The sequence below is a fragment of the Equus caballus genome, chromosome 16, assembly GCF_041296265.1.
Source record: "Equus caballus isolate H_3958 breed thoroughbred chromosome 16, TB-T2T, whole genome shotgun sequence".
NCBI classification, from domain to species: Eukaryota; Metazoa; Chordata; class Mammalia; order Perissodactyla; family Equidae; genus Equus; species Equus caballus.
Window position 1 is genome coordinate 53,451,042 of NC_091699.1, and position 20,405 is coordinate 53,471,446.

General features: G+C 39.7%; 1 protein-coding gene across 9 annotated transcripts in view; it reads right to left on the reverse strand.

Annotated features, from left to right (window-relative positions):
- Positions 1-19,596, reverse strand: part of TCAIM (T cell activation inhibitor, mitochondrial) — a 44,632-nt gene extending 25,036 nt beyond the window's left edge. The window contains exons 1-4 of one of the 9 annotated variants that reach the window (XR_011426942.1): positions 18,869-19,257; positions 13,150-13,222; positions 8,116-8,251; positions 3,593-3,746 (exon numbers count right to left, since the gene is read on the reverse strand). Coding sequence is in view for 6 of the 9 variants with exons in the window: in XM_001501325.7 (XP_001501375.2) it covers positions 3,593-3,746; positions 8,116-8,251; positions 13,150-13,222; positions 18,869-19,211 (706 nt within the window). In the remaining 3 variants the exon portion in view is untranslated. Of the gene's footprint in view, positions 1-3,592; positions 3,747-8,115; positions 8,252-13,149; positions 13,223-18,676 lie in introns of all 9 variants that reach the window. The other 8 variants (XM_005600780.4, XM_005600778.4, XM_001501325.7 and 5 more) reach the window with 8 other exon arrangements.
- Between the last annotated feature and the right edge of the window lie 809 nt (positions 19,597-20,405).

Sequence of the window (20,405 nt, forward strand, 5' to 3'; positions counted from 1 at the left end):
TTTCTATGTGCTTGTGTGTGAGTAAATCATATATCTGCTATGTATATGTGTTTACAGAAAAACTCACTCACAGTTTGGATTATTTGTTTTTAATATATAAATGTCACCATTTTGGGTCTATTACTTTGAACTTGCTTTTGTTACTTAACCTTGGTGACCCTTCCATAACTGTATGTACACATTAACCTCATTCTTCTTAGTAGTCATATATTAGCCCATATAATGAATGTAGCATACTTTATTTAACTTTCCAAAACTGATGGACATAAGAGTTGTTTTCAAATCTTTCGCGATTCCCTACCTGGCTGAAATTTATTTTCTTGTCTTTGCCATTGATGACAGATAACAATCTAAATCATTCTCAGAGATACATATTATGCTTGCCACACAGATTTATAGAATCTAAAGCATGCAAACTAAGAAAGATTTTCTAGTTGAATCATTTGATGGTAAAGTGAGAAACAGTGCAGGAGAACTATTCCAGTCAGTGAAAGAGGAAAGGAAAATCCAAATTCTTGCATGTGAGGTTGAGAAGAAATAGTTTACCCTTAGGAGAGCTAAGTCAGAAAATAAATTTCAGTTTCTATCTTAATTTAGCAATTCTACTAATTATTTAATTCCCTGTAAGGACTGCTATATGGTGTGGAATGCCTGAATCAGACCATGTATATCCCTCACTGGGAAACAGTACCTAATTAATTGAGTTTGACTATTGAAGCTAAACATTTTTACATGCTTATTGGCTATTTGTATGTATTACTTGCTGAATTGTCTAGTCATTGTCTTTGCCTATTTTTATAACAGAGTTACTCTATTGTCTTAGAACTCTTTATATATTAACATTGTCTTTTTGTGATAATATGCTGTATGTTTTCTCCCATTTCTAATTTACTTTTTTTCTATAATCTATTTTATTTATGAATGGCTCCAAGTTAACCATTAACTGAAAGTAGAGGATTTTTCTCTTTCCTCAGCTAGGGCTGACTATAACTGTTTGCTTTAGCATTAACTCACAGAAAGCTCTCAGTAGATCTTTAATTGCTTTAAAATTTATTCTAATAATGAAGTTTATTTCCTCATGGACCACCAAAAAGATGTAGGGCTGAAGAAAGGATTTAGGTCTTTAATTTCAGTTATGAAAATCACTAGGAAATATTTTACCTACTATTATCTTAATTATTAATGAAAAGATGATTAATGATTTCTAGTATTCTAAAAATAAAAACTTAAAAAAACACAATCTTCATTTTATAATCAGATAAAATGATTAAAGAGATAAAAAAATTTTAAGTCTTTGCCAGAGTGCCAATCTTTGTCATAAAAGCAAAGGTAAAAATGATTATTAACAATAATTTTAAAGAAGAATTAATAGATAGTGTGGCATATAAATCAAAACACTGGACTAGGAATAAGGAGACATTAGTTTTAGTACCAGCTCAGTCCCTAATTTACTTGTGAAACTTTCTAAGTTTTCAAACTTGGTTTATTCTTTAATTCCACATATAGTCAATATTTAAGACAAATCCAGCTGATGGCAGTAGTGGAAGTGGTAGCTATAGCTGTAGAAATGAGCCTGACTCTCTCAAACAAATAAAAATAAAAACTGGTGATAATTTTTATTTAAAAAATTGTGAGGCCAGCCCTGGTGGCCTAATCGTTAAGTTTAGTGCACTCTGTTTCAGTGGCCCAGGTTCGGTTCCTGGGCGTGGACCAATATCACTCTGTTAGTGGTCATGTTGTGCTGGTGGCCTATATACTAAAAAATAGAGGAAGACTGGCACGGATGTTAGCTCAGGGGAAATCTTCCTCAGGAAAAAAAAAATGTAAAGGATGTAATTTGCTTTTATAAATTCCATCTGGCTTGGAGAAATCATGAAACCTTAGTAGACCACTATGTGTAAATATGATGTTTTTTCAATTCCTAACCTAATCCTGACCTTGGGTAATAGGAACATGTATCTACTAAAAAATATTTATGGGGCCAACCCAGTGGTGTAGTGAGCAGTTGGGTTCACGCGCTCCACTTGCATGGCCCGGGGTTCGCGGGTTCAGATCCTGGGTGCAGACCTACACACTGCTCATCAAGCCATGCTGAGGTGGTGTCCCATATACACGCTAGAGGAAGACTGGCATGGATGTTAGCTTGGGGACCATCTTCCTCAAGCAAAAAGAGGAAGATTGGCAACAGACGTTGGTTCAGGGGCAATCTTCCTTACCCCCCATCCCCCCCCTAAATTTATGACTACTTGGTCTTATACTAGCAAAGAATGTATCTCAGTTGTTCCAAGACTTTCACGGCTAAGAACAGCACATTGATAATGATTATTTACACTATTCAAACAGAATAGTGTCATTTAGAGTGATAAACGTAATTATTATTATTGCTACTACTACTATTATTTACAGCCTTCTTCAGAAGAGCCGTTGCTTCACATCAGGCTATGAGTTGACTTTTTGTCTCTGAATAATGAAGAATAGGGTCTATTTTTAATAAAGCTCCAAATCAGAGGTAGATGGAGAAACAGCCAAGGAAAGGAGTTTGTGATTCCTGATCTCCCCTATTCAATCACGGGAGAATAAAAGACAGGAGAAAATATACTATCAAATGCTCATCCTTGGAGAGACTGGGTGGGAAGCTGTCTTCCACAGAAGACCCCCTGTGAGCCCTGGCTGGATCAGGCTCCTGCTCGCTCCCTCAGAGGGCCTGTGAGCCCTGCGAGCATCAGGTGTGAGTCAGGGGTCTTCAGTGTGAACGCCTCAGCAACACACAGCACTTTCATTTGAACAACGAAGAACCAGAAGTTAAATTAAGGTCACACAGCTAGTCACTGGCACAGTGAGAACCAGACTCTAGGTCTCAAAAGACCTATCAAATTTTGAGTCTTATGACAGCTTGTTTCAAAAAAATTACAGTATGTTTTCTACTTGTTTAAGCTTTAATGCAGAGAGCTCTCAGTAAATTTTTAAGTTGTTTTAAAGTTCATTCTAAAAATGAAGTTATTTCCTCAAGGATCACCAAAAGGTATACTTAGAGAAATGACAGACCCCTATTTGCCATTAATTTTAAGTATTACTGGATCACGGCTAAGGCAGCGACAAAGGACCATAAGGCTGTATATTAAGGTTGATTAGATTTTAGAAACAGCGTAAGGCTGGAGTGAAAAGTCCTGGGTTCAAGACCCATAGTCTATCTCCATAGTCCTGGGAAAGTCACTGGTCATTACTAAGTTACAACTGGGTGAATACCACCTAACCCCACAGGGTACTCTGAGGACTAAATGAGAGAACGGAAGCTGTATTTAAAAAAAACATAATTGTTATACACATGTTTAACACTTAAGACAGCACTGAAATAGGAAGGGACAAATAGGAACACTTCAGTTTTACAGGAAAAGTTTAAACACAAAAAATGGCTTGTCACACACATGCAGCCAGGAACAGAATCTAATTCTAGGAAAACACTTGATTAAATCACAATGTTTTTCTATGACCAAGGCTTTAATCCAAAGGTATTCAGGCAATGTCAGGCTGAAGGAACACACTTAAACACGGAGCTGGTTGCAAGGGACACACTAGAAATGAGAAAACGTACCGGCAGTACTAAAGGGCTCCTGGCCATCAGAGGAATTCTGGTCTCTTTCTCTTACATAAAATGTAAGCTGAGTTGGTTTCAAAGACTTGAAGCCTGGTTTCTGGAGGTTTTCTAAGTAGACACTTAATCTCTTAAGAGAATTTTCATTGACTTCCTGGAAAAAAATATTAAGGGGCATTTACACACAAAATAGAACACGGAAACAACTTATATCCTGACCGTTTAAACACAATATTGAGGGTATTAAATAATTTAGTATTAAAAAATGTTGGGGGGCCGGTCCCATGGCCAGGTGGTTAAGTTCGCATGCTCCGCTGCGGCGGCCCAGGGTTTCGCTGGTTGGGATGCTGGGTGCGGACATGGCACCGCTCATTAGGCCATGTTGAGGTGGCACCCCACATACCACAACTAGAAGGACCCACAACTAAAATATACAACTATGTACTTAGGGGATTTGGGGAGAAAAAGCAGAAAAAAAAAAGAAGATTGGCAACAGTTGTTAGTTCAGGTGCCAATCTTTAAAAAAAAACCCAAGAACATGTTGGGACTCGATAGCTCTTTGGGAACGGTTAAAACTGGATCCACATCTTACAACACAGAATGAACTCCACACAGCTGAGATATTAAAAAAAAACACGTAACCACATAAATACTTGAAGAAAACATGGTGGAATTCCTCTATAACTTCAGTGTGGAAAAAGCCTCATGATGACTATCTCAAAGTAAAAAATGACTGATAAATCCAACTACATAAAAAATTTAAAAAAACCATAAAAACCCACAAACATACACACAATATGCAGTCTACAGACAAATAAACAACTGGGATAAGAATATTTGCAAGTTATTTCATAGAAAAGGGATAATTTCTCTCTGTACAAAGGGCCCTTAAAATGCCCACCCAGAGGAGATTGGTTGAATTAGGGTATACTCATTCAATGGAGTATGATATGACCAAAAAGAAGAAAAAGAAAAAGAGAGCGCTGTAGAAGTTATCTGGGAACTGACATGGAGTGATTTCCAGGATTGTTAAGTGAAAAAAGAAAAGAAGGAACACTTTAGTGAAGGAATAGCTCTACAGAATGGCATAAATAATAACTTGCTTCTTATCACTCCAGGGCCCCTTCTAGACACACGGTGTGATCTGAAATTAGGAACTGTTCATTTTTGTTTGTTTAATTTATTACAATACTCTCTTCTTAGCCATGACAGTCCTGTGAGCAGCTGAGGTACCTTTCCTGCTAGTGTAGGACTAAACCTTCAGAATTATTTTTTGATACATGTTTCTATTTTCGCCAAAAGAAACAGGCAAAACAACCTGGAGCTAATAAAAATGGCTCTCTATAGGAAGTTAACAGGCACGGGGTAATGGAAATAGGGATGGGAGTAAGACTTCAGAGTAAACTTTGTATTTAGTTTTGGCTTTTGAATCTATAAATGTTTTACATATTTTAAAAATGAATTAAAATGAGGAGGATAAACAACATTTATGCTTCACTCTGAGATCCTGGCCTGACGCCATGACTAGATGGGACTGTAAGTCTGTTTCCCTTAGAACAGGGGCAAGCGCGTCCTGTAAGAGTGGGAAGAAGACTGAACTGAACGTGTGGTGACAAGAACAGCGAACCGCCTTCATGGATCTCACATTTCAGTGAGGGGAGAAAAATAAATAATAAATGTAATAAGTAGGTAAATACGGTCCCTGGAAAGGGAAAAACAGGACAAGAGAAAAGTACTGCAGGAGAAGGGGTCAGGGGGGTACCGGGCAGGAAGGAAGCGGTGCCCCTTCTAAATAGGGCATTCTGGAAGAGCTGCCCCCAAAAGAGGCAGTGAAACAAGAAAGTAAAGGTCAAGCCATTCTACATGACTAACCCCCCAATAAGACCTTGAACACCAAAGCTTGGATGAGCTTCTGGGGGATGTCTGGGGGAAGGAAGATCCGAGCAGAGGGAGCAGCTAGTGCAAAGGCTTGGCACAGAGTAGGCACTCAAACACAAGCTGAAAGAGTAAATGAAAATATAAATTGACCACAACAATTACATCCAATGCATAGTGCATTGGGGGTCCCCAAGACTACTCTCAGGTTCAATGATTGGCTAGAAGGATTTACAAGAACTCAGAAAAGCTGGTATACTCACAGTTATGGTTTATTACAGCAAAAGGATGCAGACTAAAATCAGCAAAGGCAAAAGGCGCATAGGGTGGAGACCAGGAGAGACCAGGTACAAGGTTCCAGCTGTCCTCCCCAGTGGAGTTGTTCAGACAGGGCTTAATTCCAGCAATGATGTGCGACAACAGATGAGAAGTGCCGCCAACCCAAGGAAGCCCATCCAAGCCTTGGTGTCCAGGGTTTTACTGGGACTCAGTCATGTAGGTATGTAGCACCCATGTGACTGACCTTTGCTAGTGAGTCTCCAGCGCCCACAGAGGACTCCCACATGAGAAAACAGGTGTTCACCCTAAATCACATTGTTAGCAGAAACTATCTCACAGGTCCAAGGCCTCAGGCACACAACAACATCCTTGTCAGGCAGGATATTCTAAGGGCTCAGAGCTCATCTCCCAGGAGGAAGTCAAGGGCCAGGAGTGAAGCCAGGCATCTCTCTAGAACGCGCAGGGTTTAAGTAACCCAAGCCTGCTGAGTTCACCTTTTACAGCAAACAGAAGTTTTGATAAAAACAAGATACACTGGTAGAGGAGGGAAAACATTCACCTACTGCTAGGCTTAATCTTCTCATACATGTTGGGTTTAAAAACTTTAGGTTATTAATACATCCTCAAGGTAGTGGATATTTTTCTGTTGATTCAACTTACTAATTACTTAGAAAGGATCTGACTTTCAATAGCCAATATATATACCAAATATCAGAATCAGAATATTTTCTTAGAGCAAAGAAGGAAAATTGACTTTTTTTTCCCACTGCAAGTAGAAAAAAGGAGTATAATAATGTTCTAGTTTTCAAGAGTTTTTCATTCCTTTTAGTGTTAAACTAGGTATCAATGTTATGGAAGATAAAAAGAACCAATGAGATAATTCCAAAGTATTTGGCTTTGTAATATACTATCTAATGTTAAAAAATATTAGCCTTCCTAACTAAGTTTATCCTAAGCTATTTTTCCTAACGTGTGCATTCCCTGAGCACACACTGACTGGTGCTGTAGGGAAGTGGACCAGAGCATGCAACATAAAGGAAGACCATTAGGGCATCGAAAAACCTCCCGGTATCATCCTTATAAAAGGGATTTAGCACCGTAACAGAGGCCATAAATTTTCTTTCAAACCCCCAATTTTACTCTAAAAACTGGTACAGAAAACTGCAAAACTGTAATACTGGAAAGAGTTTATATGATAGCTTTATTGCCTGCATAAAAAACGACAGCTTTCATTTAAAGTAAAAACCCAATTCAGTCTGTCTCCTGTGTGTCTCCTTTACTATTCACACGGAACACTTCACTTCTGACACTTCTGGTCACCAAATGTGTGCAGGTTTTCCCCCACAACAAGCAGTTCTCTGTGATAGCTGGGTGTCCTACAGTTTAACCCAATTCTGACACTATATACTTGGAGGTAGCATCAGATCCCATAGGTTACGAGTTCAGTCCCACAAGACTGCCCCCACCCCCTGAAACACACACACACTTCAGAAGCCAGTCAGAAGCGTAGCATATCACCTGAGCTTCTGACCGAGTGCCTATAGATCGGAGGTTCCAATGACCTCTTCCTTGGCTTCTGTTAATTTGCCAGAGTAGCTCACAGATCTCAGGGAAACAGTTACTGTTACCAGTTTATTAAAGGATATGATAAAGACTTCGGATGAACAGCCAGAAGAAGAGATACACAGGGTATGTGAGAAGGTCCTGAACACAGAAGCTTCTGTCACCATGGAGCCAGGGGGCACCACCCTCCTGGTGTGTACGTGTTTACCAACCCGGAAGCTCCTTGAACCATGGACTATTGGGATTTTATGCAGGCTGCCTCAAGCAGGCGTGATCAATTATTATCTTCATTTCTGGTCCTCCTTTCTTCTCTGGAGGATGAGGTGTGGAGGTGAAAATTCCAAGCTCCTAATGATGGTTTGTTCTTTCCAGTGACCAGTGACCATCTAGGAGACATCCAGGAGCCCACCCAGAGTCACCTCATTAGAACAAAAGATGCTCCTAGTGCTCTTATCACTTAGGAATTTACAAGGGTTTTAGGAGCCCTGTGCCAGGGACGCGATCAAAGACAAATATCAGAACAACAGATGCTCCTAGAAAATTAGAAGGGTTTTAGGAGCTTTGTGTCAGGAACCAGGGGCAGAGACCAATACATATATATATTTTCTATTCTCTCACATTTCATAAAAAACAATAGTTATATTTTCAGTTTTTAGTATCTACATTTCAAATTAGTTCAAAACACTGATTATATCACGACGACAAAACAATCCAAATTTACAGAACTCTCTGTACTATATCGTAACAAAGGTAAATAAACTAAACAGAAATGTAGACTAAAGCTTAAAAAAAAAAAAAAAGTTTACCCTTTCTCTGGGGTGCTGTCCAAAGAAATCTGGATGTACTGCAAAATAGAATGGCCTCAAGGCATTGACTGCTTCAGCTCCTGATAAAGCTCTTGAGTAGAGAAACCAGCGTGGAAATATCTTCTCCAGACACAACCTGTTGAAGAGATGTGGATCTATTATTCATGAGGCACTCACACACACAAATCCCCAGTGCATAAAGCGACAGTAACATTAAAATTACTATGTATGGAAAAGACCATAGAAACAAGATAGAAACCAATAGTCAATACTTTGTGATCTTCTGAAATCTACATAAGTTTTAATAAGCAGTGAATACCACATAATTTCCAAAAATTCTAAAGCATTGTGAGAAAATAATATTAATAATAAAATTTCCCCTCAAAAATCCAACTTTGAATTGTTAACTGGCTTCACTGCAACTCATAGCAATTTTCACTATCTTCTTCAGCTAAAAAAACCCTCACTATCCAATAGTGTAATCTTTTCTTTATAGTGAAAAATATTTTGAGAATTATAATGCTTAAAAAGATACACAATGTCTCAGTATACTTCCTCATTATTAGCATGCTAAAATTATTCTAGTTGGATAACTTGACAATCTCATTCTTAAATTTTGGCATAACTCACCTGAGAGTGTTTCTTTAAGTACAGTTTTAAATCCAGTTATTCACAGTTTTTGGGAAGCACTTCCATGACGTCTGTGTTTGAATGTCGTAATTTACCTTTTCCATTCTATCATGGCCTATAAAGAAGTCTAAACATTGTACACACTTTTGTCTCATATATTAGGTGGACTGAGTCTTTGGGAAGGTTTTATATTTTTAAAATGGTAGAGAATACAGAATCATTTCTGAAGATGTTTTTTTTTTAACAATCTTGAGACCATCAACTATTTTCAGATTACTTTTTGTTTTGATTTTTGTGTATTATCTAAACCTTTTATAAACTCAACATACAGGCTGTGGATTAAGGATTATAACAGGAATTCGAACAATAAAGGAAACACTAATACAGGTATTGAAGTCTTCAATACGTGGCAATAAGTCAATGTTAGTGACAACTCCACTTATTCCCCATCTGAGCTTCAGTTCTCATTTCCAAACGTCTGGCAGACACTTAGCTGTCCTGGCAGCCTCTCAAATTTTACATGTCTAAAAAAAGGAGCAAAGGTCATTATTTTCCTTCTAAACTCAGCATGGATACAGAAGGCAAGGAAGCAGTTAGACAGTTCAACCCAGGATTATCTTCCTTATTTCTGTCATTGTGGCACCACTGTTCTCAATGCTGCCAAAGCACAAAACCTCAAATTTACTGCTGCCCAAACTGGCTCACCATCCCCAACTCATGTTCAGTGAGTCTTGAAGCCTCGTTGTTTCTTCTCACCTTAAATGTCCTTTGAAATCAATCCTTCTTTCCATGTTCTCTGCTACCAATTATCACCAGGAAATTGGACTGCAGAGCCTCATAATCAGTCTACTCTCCTGTCTCTTTTCCCTAACCATATTGTACACAGGTTAATTTTCCTAAAATCCCAGTATCACTGTATTCCTTACTAAAACACCTCTGATGGTGTTTCAGCTTCTGCAGAATAAAATCCCCTCCCTAGTCTGGTATTTCAAGTGCTCTATAGTTATTTCCAATCTATCTTTCCAGCTTCATCTCCAAGCACTCCTTATAGCAACGCTTGGTTCCAGCCCCCAATGATCCTTCCTCCTTCCCTTTCTTCTACATGACTTCTAAGCCCTAATACATGCCCCCTTTCCCCTACTTCCACCTATCCAAATTGTACTCACTCACTAAACAATTACTGTGGAGGCATGTACCCATTTCCCCCAGAACTTTTGCTTTTGTATCCTCATTATAGTCTCTCCCTCTTTTAAACTCTAAAAAAAGAAATGGTGTGTCTCACATATTTGGAACATAGTACCATAATGTATAAATATTTTCATCTGTTCTTTCCTTCCATCTACCCATCCTCCTCAACTATCACTGCATCCTTTAGAACGGTAAACATGTTTTACACGTATTTGTTGTTGTCGAGTGTGTTAGTTGGGTCTGTTGAAAAGCAGAGGCCAAGACAGGATTAGAGGGGCAAGAGAACTATTTCGAAGGGAGGAGAAGGTAGGGAGAGCTTTCAGACCACGACTCAGGCCTGATATCTGTAGAAGGAGAGAAGAAAGGGAGGAGTATTGGGTAGGAAGTCTTGAGCTGCAGCAGAGTTCCCAGAAGGGTTCAGTCATGCCAGTGGGGAGTCCTTGAGCCAGTCACCCACTGGAGGAGTCCTGTGTCTTGCTGGAACAAGCCTGACTTAGTATCCCTACTCTGCTCAGTCACTGACAGGCCAGGAAGTGTGGCCTCAGGGCAAATCCAGTGGCGGACCCACAGGGGCAGGAGAACTCAATCAGTATCTTATGGCGGCCACACCACAGGGTCTGGCACAGGTATTATTGATAATGTATGAAATGTTAAAATGAATGTATAGTGGGTATTGAACGAAAGGAAACTGAATCAAATCAAGGAACACGAAACCAAGGAAAATAAAATCAAAACCAACATTGTGTTATTTTAAATTGAGCAAATTCAGTACATGAAAATCTGGATTTATAAAAGGATTAGATTTTGGAAAAAGGAATTACTAGAACAGGGGACAGCAAAGTTATTCTGTAAAGAGTCACAGAGTAAATATTTTAGGTTTTGTGGGCCACATGGTCTGTGTCGTGACTATGCAACTTTGCTGTTGTAGCGGGAAAGCGGCCATGGGCAACAGGCAAACGAATGAGCATGGTTGTGCTCAGATACAACTTTATTTACATAAACTGGCCCTGGCCCTGGGACAATTTGGCTCAAGGACCACAGTCTGCTGATCCCTGCCCTAGAGAGTTTCTTTAAATCATAAATATCTCAAGTACATTTAAAATATATGTATAATTTACTTCTAATTTTTGTAGAACACAGACTATGTAATGTGAGAAATTTGTCAAATAATGTGGACTTTTTAAAAAATGAAGTTCTCCTACTGATAAGAGCAATACTGCCTTGAGTTAAATCAAATGTACAGCCATTAGAGGGGGCTGGCCCCGTGGCCGAGTGGTTAAGTTCGCATGCTCCGCTGCAGGCGGCCCAGTGTTTCATTGGTTTGAATCCTGGGTGTGGACATGGCACTGCTCATCAAACCACGCTGAGGCAGCGTCCCACATACCACAACTAGAAGAATCCACAACGAAGAATATACAACTATGTACCGGGGGGTGTTGGGGAGAAAAAGGAAATAATAAAATCTTTAAAAAAAAAAAAATGTACAGCCATTAGAACAGTGCACGACCGACAGAAGTGAGAGAATGTTACTACTCGTATCTATTTTGTACTTAAAGCATATGACTTGATTTCTAATTAACGACAAAAGAATTTGCACTGCAATTACTCTAGAGCAGAGTTTCTCATGTTCCACAGTGTTGTGAAATCAACTTACTAGGCCATGACCAACACTGAAAAAAAAAAAAGACACAGAAAACACCATTGCATAGTGTGTGTGGCAAGAGTACTACTGTTACGAAACTTTTACTTTAGGGTTATGATGAAAACATAGTTTTCTGAAGGCTGGGATCAAACAAGCTGGAAAGGGATGGCTCTTTTATGCAGTGACGACTATCCCCTGCCTGTCAGCGGCAGGGCGTGAGGAGGCAAGCATCGCTGAAGGAAACAGCCTACTGGAAGTCACGAAGCTCATTCTTCCAGGCTCCCATGGTCCCTCCTTGTATTAGAGCATGACAACACAGTACTTTACCCTAGTTTTCTGTGGTTGAACATTATTGAAAGATACCACAACATGAAGAAAGTCTCCAAGTCTGCAGAAGAACAACTTTTCGGGGCATTGTCCAGAATCTCAGTCTCTTTGTTTTTCAATCTTTCTCTTGTTCCTTTTTTTTAAACAATTGTGTCATAGATTCAATCAAAGAAAGTATCCCATTGTTTGATAATCCTTGTCATATACTGAGTTGGTGGAGTCTGTTTCCCCTAAAGAACTTCCTTTTAACAGTAACTATTTACTGAAATATCATGTACAGAATAGTTATTTAAAGGTACTAATTATTGCCAAATATGTTTTAATAACCTAAAACTTCACATATAATCTTTTTTTTTTGAGGAAGATTAGCCCTGAGCTAACATCTGTTGCCAATCCTCCTCTTTTCGCTGAGGAAGACGGGCCCTGAGCTAATATCCGTGCCCATCTTCCTCTATTTTATGTGGGACGCCTGCCACAGCATGGCTTGACAAGCGGTGCATAGGTCCACACTCGGGATCTGAACTGGTGAACCCTGGGCCGCCGAAGCAGAACCTGAGAACTTAACCGTTGCGCCACCAGGCTGGCCCACACACATCACTTTTACGTAACAAGTCAAAGTGTATTTTAGTTATATATTTTGAGCCAAACGAACACCTTATTTCCTTTCCCTTTTACTTGGCTACCATAGAAGCCAGGACTAAATCTGAAGCTTGAGTAATTGTTTAATCATTTCTGCTTTTTAACACAATGACTTCTTTTTCTATAGGACTTCTGATCTCTATTTCAGTTACTCTAGATATGCCTACTACAGTATGCCAATTAAATTTATATTGCTGAAGTCCTTAAATCCTTTCTTGAAGTTGATAGGATTTAGATTATAAATATATAAATAGCAAACAGGGTAGTCAAATGGCCTTACTATACAATTTAAATGTGAAGTGATTTTCCATATGACAGCAATAGACTTGAGGGCAACACGATAAAAACTGTTAAGGAGAAACTTTATCTTTCCTTAAACTTTTCACACTGAACTTTTTAAAAAAGCTGGTATTCTTTTTACTTTCTGCTCTGAATGGACTCTTGGAGGACCTGGATATTGATACAAATTGTTTTCTTTTTTTGTTCCTGCCCTCTATCATAATATAAAATAACTTTAGAATCTAAAAAATAACAATAAATTAAAATTAGCCAAATGCATAATAGATTTCCCCCCCAATACTAATTACAGATTGGAACACGAAGCTTACCTCCTCACAGGTCTCAGGTGGCAAAACATTTCTGAATATATATGTATGTCAACTTCCAGGCATCCATTAATTGCTTAAAAAGTTAAGCAGATACCAGTAATGAACAAGTGGAATTTGAAATTAAAAACTTTACCATTTACTTTAGCACCCCCCAAAATGATATACTTAGCTATAAAATCTAACAAAATATGTACAAGATCTATATGAGGAAAACTACAAAACTCAGATGAAAGAAATCAAAGAATTAAATAAATGGAGAGCGATTTTACGTTCATGGACAAGAAGACTCAATATTGTCAAGATGTCAGCTCTTTCCAACTTGATCTACAGATTCGATGCAATCCCAATAAAAATTCCAGGCAGTTATTTTATTTTGATAAACTCATTCTAAAGTTTATCTGGAGAGGCAAAAGGCTCAGAATAGCCAACTCGATATTGCAGAACAACACAGCTGGAGGACTGACACTACCTGACTTCAGGCTACAGCAATTAAGACAGTGTGGCACTGCTGAAAGAGCAGGCAAATAGCTCAGGGGAGCAGAACGGACAGCCCAGAAATAGACCCGCATAAACATGGTCAACTGATCTTCGACAAATGAGCAAAGGCAATACATTGGAGCAAAGAAAATCTGTTCAACAAATGGTGCTTGAACAGCTGGGCATCCATGTGCAAAAAAATTATTGTAGTCACAGACCTTACACCCTTCACAAAAATTAAATCAAAATGAATCATAGACCTAAATGTATATAAAGCTGTAAAACTCCTAGAAGATAACACGGGGAAAACTCCAGATGACTTTGGGTATGTTGATGATTTTTTAGATACAACACCAAAGGCATGATCCATGAAAGAAGGAATTAATAAACTGAGCTTCACTAAAATTAAAAATTTGTGCTCTGCAAAAGATAATGTAGGGAGAATGAGAAGACAAGTCACGGACTGGGACAAAATATTCGCAAAAGATATATATATCTGAAACAGAACTGTTACCCAAACTATACAAAAAAATCTTTAAAATTCAACAATAAGAAAATGAACAATCTGATTAAAAAACAGGTCAAAGACCTGAATAGACCCCTCAGGAAAGAATATATACAGATGGCAAATAATCATATGAAAAGATGTTCAATATGATACATCATTAGGGAATTGCAAATTCAAACAACGAGATACCACTACACATCTATTAGAGTGACCAAAATCCAAAATACTCACAACATTAAATGCTGGTGAGGATGTGGACCAACAGGAACTTTCATTCACTACTGGTGGGAATCCAAAATGGTACAGCCACTTTGGAAGACAGTTTGGCATTTCTTACAAAACTAAACATACTCTTATTACACAATCCACCAATCAAACTCCTTGGTATTTACCCAAATGCAGTGAAAACTTATGTCTACAAAGAAACCTGCCCACGGATGTTTATAGAAGCTTTATTCATAATTGCCAAAACTCGGGAGCAACCAAGATGTCCTTCAGTAGGTGAATGGATCAATAAATTGCAGTACATCCAGACCATGCAACACTATTCAGCACTAAAAAGAGAGACATCAAGCCACAGAAAGATATGGAGGAAACTTCCAAAGCGACAGTAATTAAAACAGTATAGTACTGGCGTGAAAACAGACACCAATGGGACAAAACAGCCCAGAAATAACCCATGCACATATGGTCAATTAATTTAGAAGAAAGGAGCCAAGACTATACAATGAGGGAAGGACGGTCTCTTCAATAAATGGCGTTGGGAAAATTGGACAGCCACATGCAAAAGAATGAAACTGGACCATTATTTTACACCATACACAAAAGTTAACTCAAAATGGATTAAAGATTTGAACATAAGACCTGAAACCATCAAACTCCTGGAACACATAGATGGTAGGCTCCTTAACATGGGTCTTGGTGACGACTTTCGAATATGATATCAAAAGCAAAGGCAACAAAAGCAAAAAGAAACAAGTGGGACTAGGGCGAACTGAAAAGCCTCCGCACAGCAAAAGAAACCACCAACAAAATGAAAGGCAACCTACTAAATAGGAGAAGATAATTGCAAGTTATATATCTAATAAGGGGCTAATATCCAAAATATAAAAGGAACTCATGCAACTCTATAGCAACAAAACAAGCAACCTGATTAAAAAATAGGCAGAAGATCTAAACAGACATTTTTCCAAAGGAGACATACAGATGGCCAACAGGTACATGAAAAGATGCTCAACACCACTAATCATCAGGGAAAAGCAAATCAAAACCACAATGAGATATCACCTCACATCTGTGAGAATGGCTATTATCAAAAAGATAAGACATAAGTGGTGTCAAGGATGTGGAGAGAAGTAAAACCTTGTACACTACTGGTGGGAATTTAAATTGGTGCAACCACTATGGAAAACAGTATGGAGGATCCTCAAAAAATTAAAAATAGAACTACCACATGATCCAGCAATTCTACTTCTGCACATTTACTTGAAGAAAATGAAAACACGAATTTGAAAAAATATATGCCACCTTATGTTCATTGCAGCACTTACAATAGCCACGATATGGAGACAACCTGAGTCCATCAATTGATGATGAGTGAATAAAGAAATTGTAAAAAAGAATGAAATCTTGCCATTTGCAACAACATGGATGGACCCTGAGGGCATTATGCTAAGTGAAATAAGTCAGAAAGAGAAAGACAAATATTGTATGATCTCTCTCATAGGTGGGATATACAACAAAACAAAACACACCCAAGCTCATAGATACAGAGAACAGACTGGTGGTTGCAAAAGGCAGGGGGTGAGAAGTAGCAGAAATGAGTGAACTGTTTGGGTTTTTTTTTTTAGTTTAAATAAATTAAATAAAACATTTTTTTTAAAAGCCATCAAGCCATGAAAGAACATGAAGGAAATTTAAATGCATATAACTAAGTGAAAGAAGCCAATCTGAAAAGATTATGATTCCAACTATGTGACATTCTGGAAAAGGCAAAACTATGGAGACAGTAAAAGGATCAGTGGTTGTCAGACGTTAGCGGGGAGGGAGGGAGGGATGAATGGGCGGAGCACAGAGGACGTTTAGGGGCAGTGAAACTACTCTGTATGATGCTATAATGTGGGTATATGGCATTACACATTTGTCCAAACTCATGGAATGTACACCACCAAGAGTGACCCCTAATGTAAACTATGGACTTTGGGTGATAATGGTGTGTCAACATCAGTTCACTGACTGTAACAAATGTGCCACTCAGGTGTGGAAGGCTGTGTGTGTAGGGGGGCAGGAGCTACACAGGAACTCTCTGTACTTTGATCAATTTTGCTGTGAACCTAAAATCTCTCTAAAAAATAAAGTTTATTTTTTAAAAAAGTTAAGCAAATAAAAGGGGGGGAAGATTTGAATCACATGAACTTTTCCAATAATTTAGATTTTAGCAAGACATTCAATTACATTATGGTCTCCATGTCAACTGAGATAGTGATTTAAAAAATCCTACGAGCAGTCCTTTATTGTCTTGAAACGCCACATTATTCACACAATAATCACCAGGTAAAAAATTCTTTTTCCCTTTACTTAGCAAGCTCTGAGCTTTCTCCTCTCCATTATTCCATTCTTACAGAGAACTGCTGAGCAGCATATTCTCTCAAAACAAACCACTTCAGGGCTAAGGTCCTATTCTGTCAAATCTTAAGCAATGAAAATGCCTAAAAAAAATTTTTCATGATGCAGTTAATATATGTAATGAAGCATAAATGCCATTAATAGAATGATGGAAACGTATTTTAAAGAAAGATTAGGAATTACGTTTTAAAGAAAGTGCATTTTCAAACAACAATGCATTCCTCACTTTATTTTCTCATTGAATCGTGTGGCAAAAGTCTCTGGGATACAGACTGTGTTTATAGGTATTCATTTAAATGTTTAAAAAAGTGATTTTATTTGACCTTTTATTTACCTTGATATTTTGTTGAGACAAATACACGTATCTAGGAAATATTCCTACTAATTTGAATATTTCTGGGACCAAATGGAGATATAGTGAGAAAAAAAAGAACCATTTGGACTATTTAAAGGTTCAATGCTACCTGTGATGGACTGAATTCTCACTAAACTTCCTCATGAAGTAACAGGAATAATCTAGACTTACTTAAGAGAGCACAGATACAAGGCTGAATGCTTGCAAAGACTAGAAGGAGATACATATGCAATCTTTAACTGGCTATCTCTAAGTGGTAGAATATTAAGTGCTTTAATTCTTTACTTATTTCCTAGTTAATTTACAATGAACATGTGACATATATTCTTAAAAATTAAAAAAAATGCTTTTAACATACAAATTAAACTGCTTCAGAGGAGAATAGGGTGCTCTCATTTGCTAGTGAGAAACAGTGTGAAAGCCTGCGGCACCCAGGTCAACTGGAGGGTTCCTGTCTTCAGACAAATTCTTACACGAGTGGTTCTTGTACATATTGAAGGTAGCTCCCTCCCCTCCCATTGAGAAAAGGCCTCTGGTTATGCGACAAGATAACTAAAAAGGTTATACTGTCTTATCAGACTCAGGAGGCATTCCAGGTTCTTGATTCACCCAGTTCATCAACAGGTATTTATCAAGCACTTAAGTGCCAAGCTCTATGCAAAATATTGGGAATAGAAAAACATTAAGACAATTCATTTCTCCAAAAACTTACAGTCTAGGAGAGAGGGAGGGAGTGGAAAACCAGACACAGGTAGATAACTACCAAACAATGCAGTAAAGGAAATAATACAGCCATGGAGAGTATTATGGGAAACTCCCAGGTGCTACAGTTAGAATAGGGGGCTCTGGAAGGTCTTTTCCAAGGAGATGGTGTCCTCTTTGGATGGAGGGTGGAAGATACGAAAGGACACAATTCATTTACAAACCATTGTAAGTGGGTGCTGTAATCCATTTAATAGTGATGTTAGCTTCTATTTCATAAAATGAAAATTTCCGATTTTAACCTAAATTATGTGCTAAGTGAGGCATTAAGTCTTCCGTGAAGTTTCAAATCAAATTTGATAGAGATATCTAAATTGGTGGAAAAACCAAATTATGGGTTATTTAAGAAAAACTGTTTCGTTTAAATTACTTTTGATAGATACAGAAACAGTATTTGCCAAATAGAGGTCCTAGGATTGATCTTTGGCCATTTGGCACAATTTCTATTTGGAAGTAACTTATTTTAACAAGGTTAATATCCTCAGGCTACTCTGATTTAAAATGTGACTTCTCTTAGTAACTATCTTGTAAGGATTTAAAAAGCAGTTTGTTCCATCAGGGAGGGATAAAAGCAGGCAATTTTTCATTTCTTTTCAGTTGAATACTTCTTAGGGAAAGGAAAAAGGCAAAGAAAAAGCAAAAGCAGGAAGTCCTATTAGATAAATTAAATTACAGCTAGAGCGAAACAGCTAGATTCTTTAGCTTCCTTTTCTAAATCTTTTGCTATGAGATTTGAATCATAACAATTGTCTATGATAAGTCAGACTTCGGGGAGCTATTATAGTCGGAAACAACACAACCTAAACCGTCTTCGGTTTCTCCTCTCAAGTTAGAACAGATGCGAAGCGGATCCTCCCGGCCCCTGGCAGCGCTTCAGTTCAAAAGTTAGCACGTCGCGCTAAGGTGACTCCGCGCGCTGCCCGCCCCGACTCCTCTTTCCGCCCCGACCGGCCTGAAGGCACAACGGGAGCCCCTCCCCACCTGCTTCTTACAGTTCTGGCAAGGGTCCGCCTCGAGGGCTTCTTCCGACTTGTTCCACCTCCCACCCAGGACAGGGAGGGAGGACCGCCACTCCTCCCGCAGGGCTGTGCGGGGGCGCGCTCGGCTGTGCGGGGGCGCATGCGCACCGGGGCGCCGGCCCAGCAGACGAGCGCGCGCCACAGGGCCCGGCGGTCCCGCCCGCGCTCGACCCGCTTGCGGACAGGCTCCTACCCGCAGTGCTCTCTGAGCCCCCAGCCCTGAAATCTCAGCCCGGCGGGCACTGCTCCATTCGTCCATCCGGCGCCTCCCGCGGCGGGTCGCTCTAGGCGGGTACGGGCACCGGGACCGGCTCATTGGCTGAAGCGTGCCAGGCCTTCCTCCCTGGAGCGCCTGCGCGCGGCAGAGCCGCGGGTTAAAAGCCTTGGCGGGACTCTGCCCGCGCTGACGTCAGCGCCCAGGTGATCGCCCCGCCTTCCCCGCAGCTTTGAAGCCCCGGCCCCTCTGCCTCCTTACCGCCCGGCCGGAGGGGCTCCGCGCTCTCCGCTGAGAGCTTTAGGAGGCGCGAATGAGCACTCCAAGATAGAAAGGAGTAGGCCGGAGGTAGTCGGAAAAGGACTGGGCCGCAGGTGGCGGGGCCTGGCCCGCGGGTCAGGAGGGAGGGCGGGGAACGAAGGGCGACTGAGCACGCGCTGGATCCTGGAGCTGGAGGACGAGGAGCGAGGGCGGCTGGAGGACGCGCGCATGCGCCCGGCCGCCCCACGCCTCCCCCTCTCCGCGGTCTGGGACCCCCCAGCCCCCTGGGAGGGGGCGAGGCTGGCTCAGCGGATCCGCCCGCAGAGCTCAGGCCTCAGCAAGACTCTCCGTTGAGAACTACATATTTTAAAGGTTTTATTGAAGTATGTCCTTTGGTTTTCCTTACATAAATATAGCTGATTTTTAGAAATTTCTCTTATCCAGTTTGCTTTTTTTTTTCGACTTTGGCCCCTTCAATATCTGGCTATTTTCAAACCTTAAATATTCTCCACTATCAGCTTGAGTTTTTTACTATTAGCTTTATTTCGTTCCTGTAACATTGATTACTCGTAGAAACTGCTACAGATGAAATTAGGCAAATAAGTAACTGCTCTTTTCCCTTTTCTAACTTTTGGCATCGTTGACTGAGGCAAAAAAATTACCTCCATTTGTTCCAGTCCTAAAGGCTCTTCTCATTAGAAACAATCTGGTCACTTATGATCCATTCCTTCCAATCCCATTTTTCCTAAAAGTTTATCATAAATTCTCGCATCTTCATCCTTTCAAATGCATTCTTGCCACGAGCATCTAAAGAGTCTCCTCTAATTCCTTTCTTCGGGTTTCAGGCACCACTTATAGAACAGGCTAATTGATAACTGCCTACTGACCATTCTCCACTTGTCCTCAAAGGCACTTCAAACTGATGGTAGTAATCTCCAAACCTAACTGAGTTCCTAGGTGCCGCATTTAAGTGATGGCAGTTACAGTCATCCAGTTTGCTCATACCAGAGAACTGGGCATCTTTCTTGACGTCTC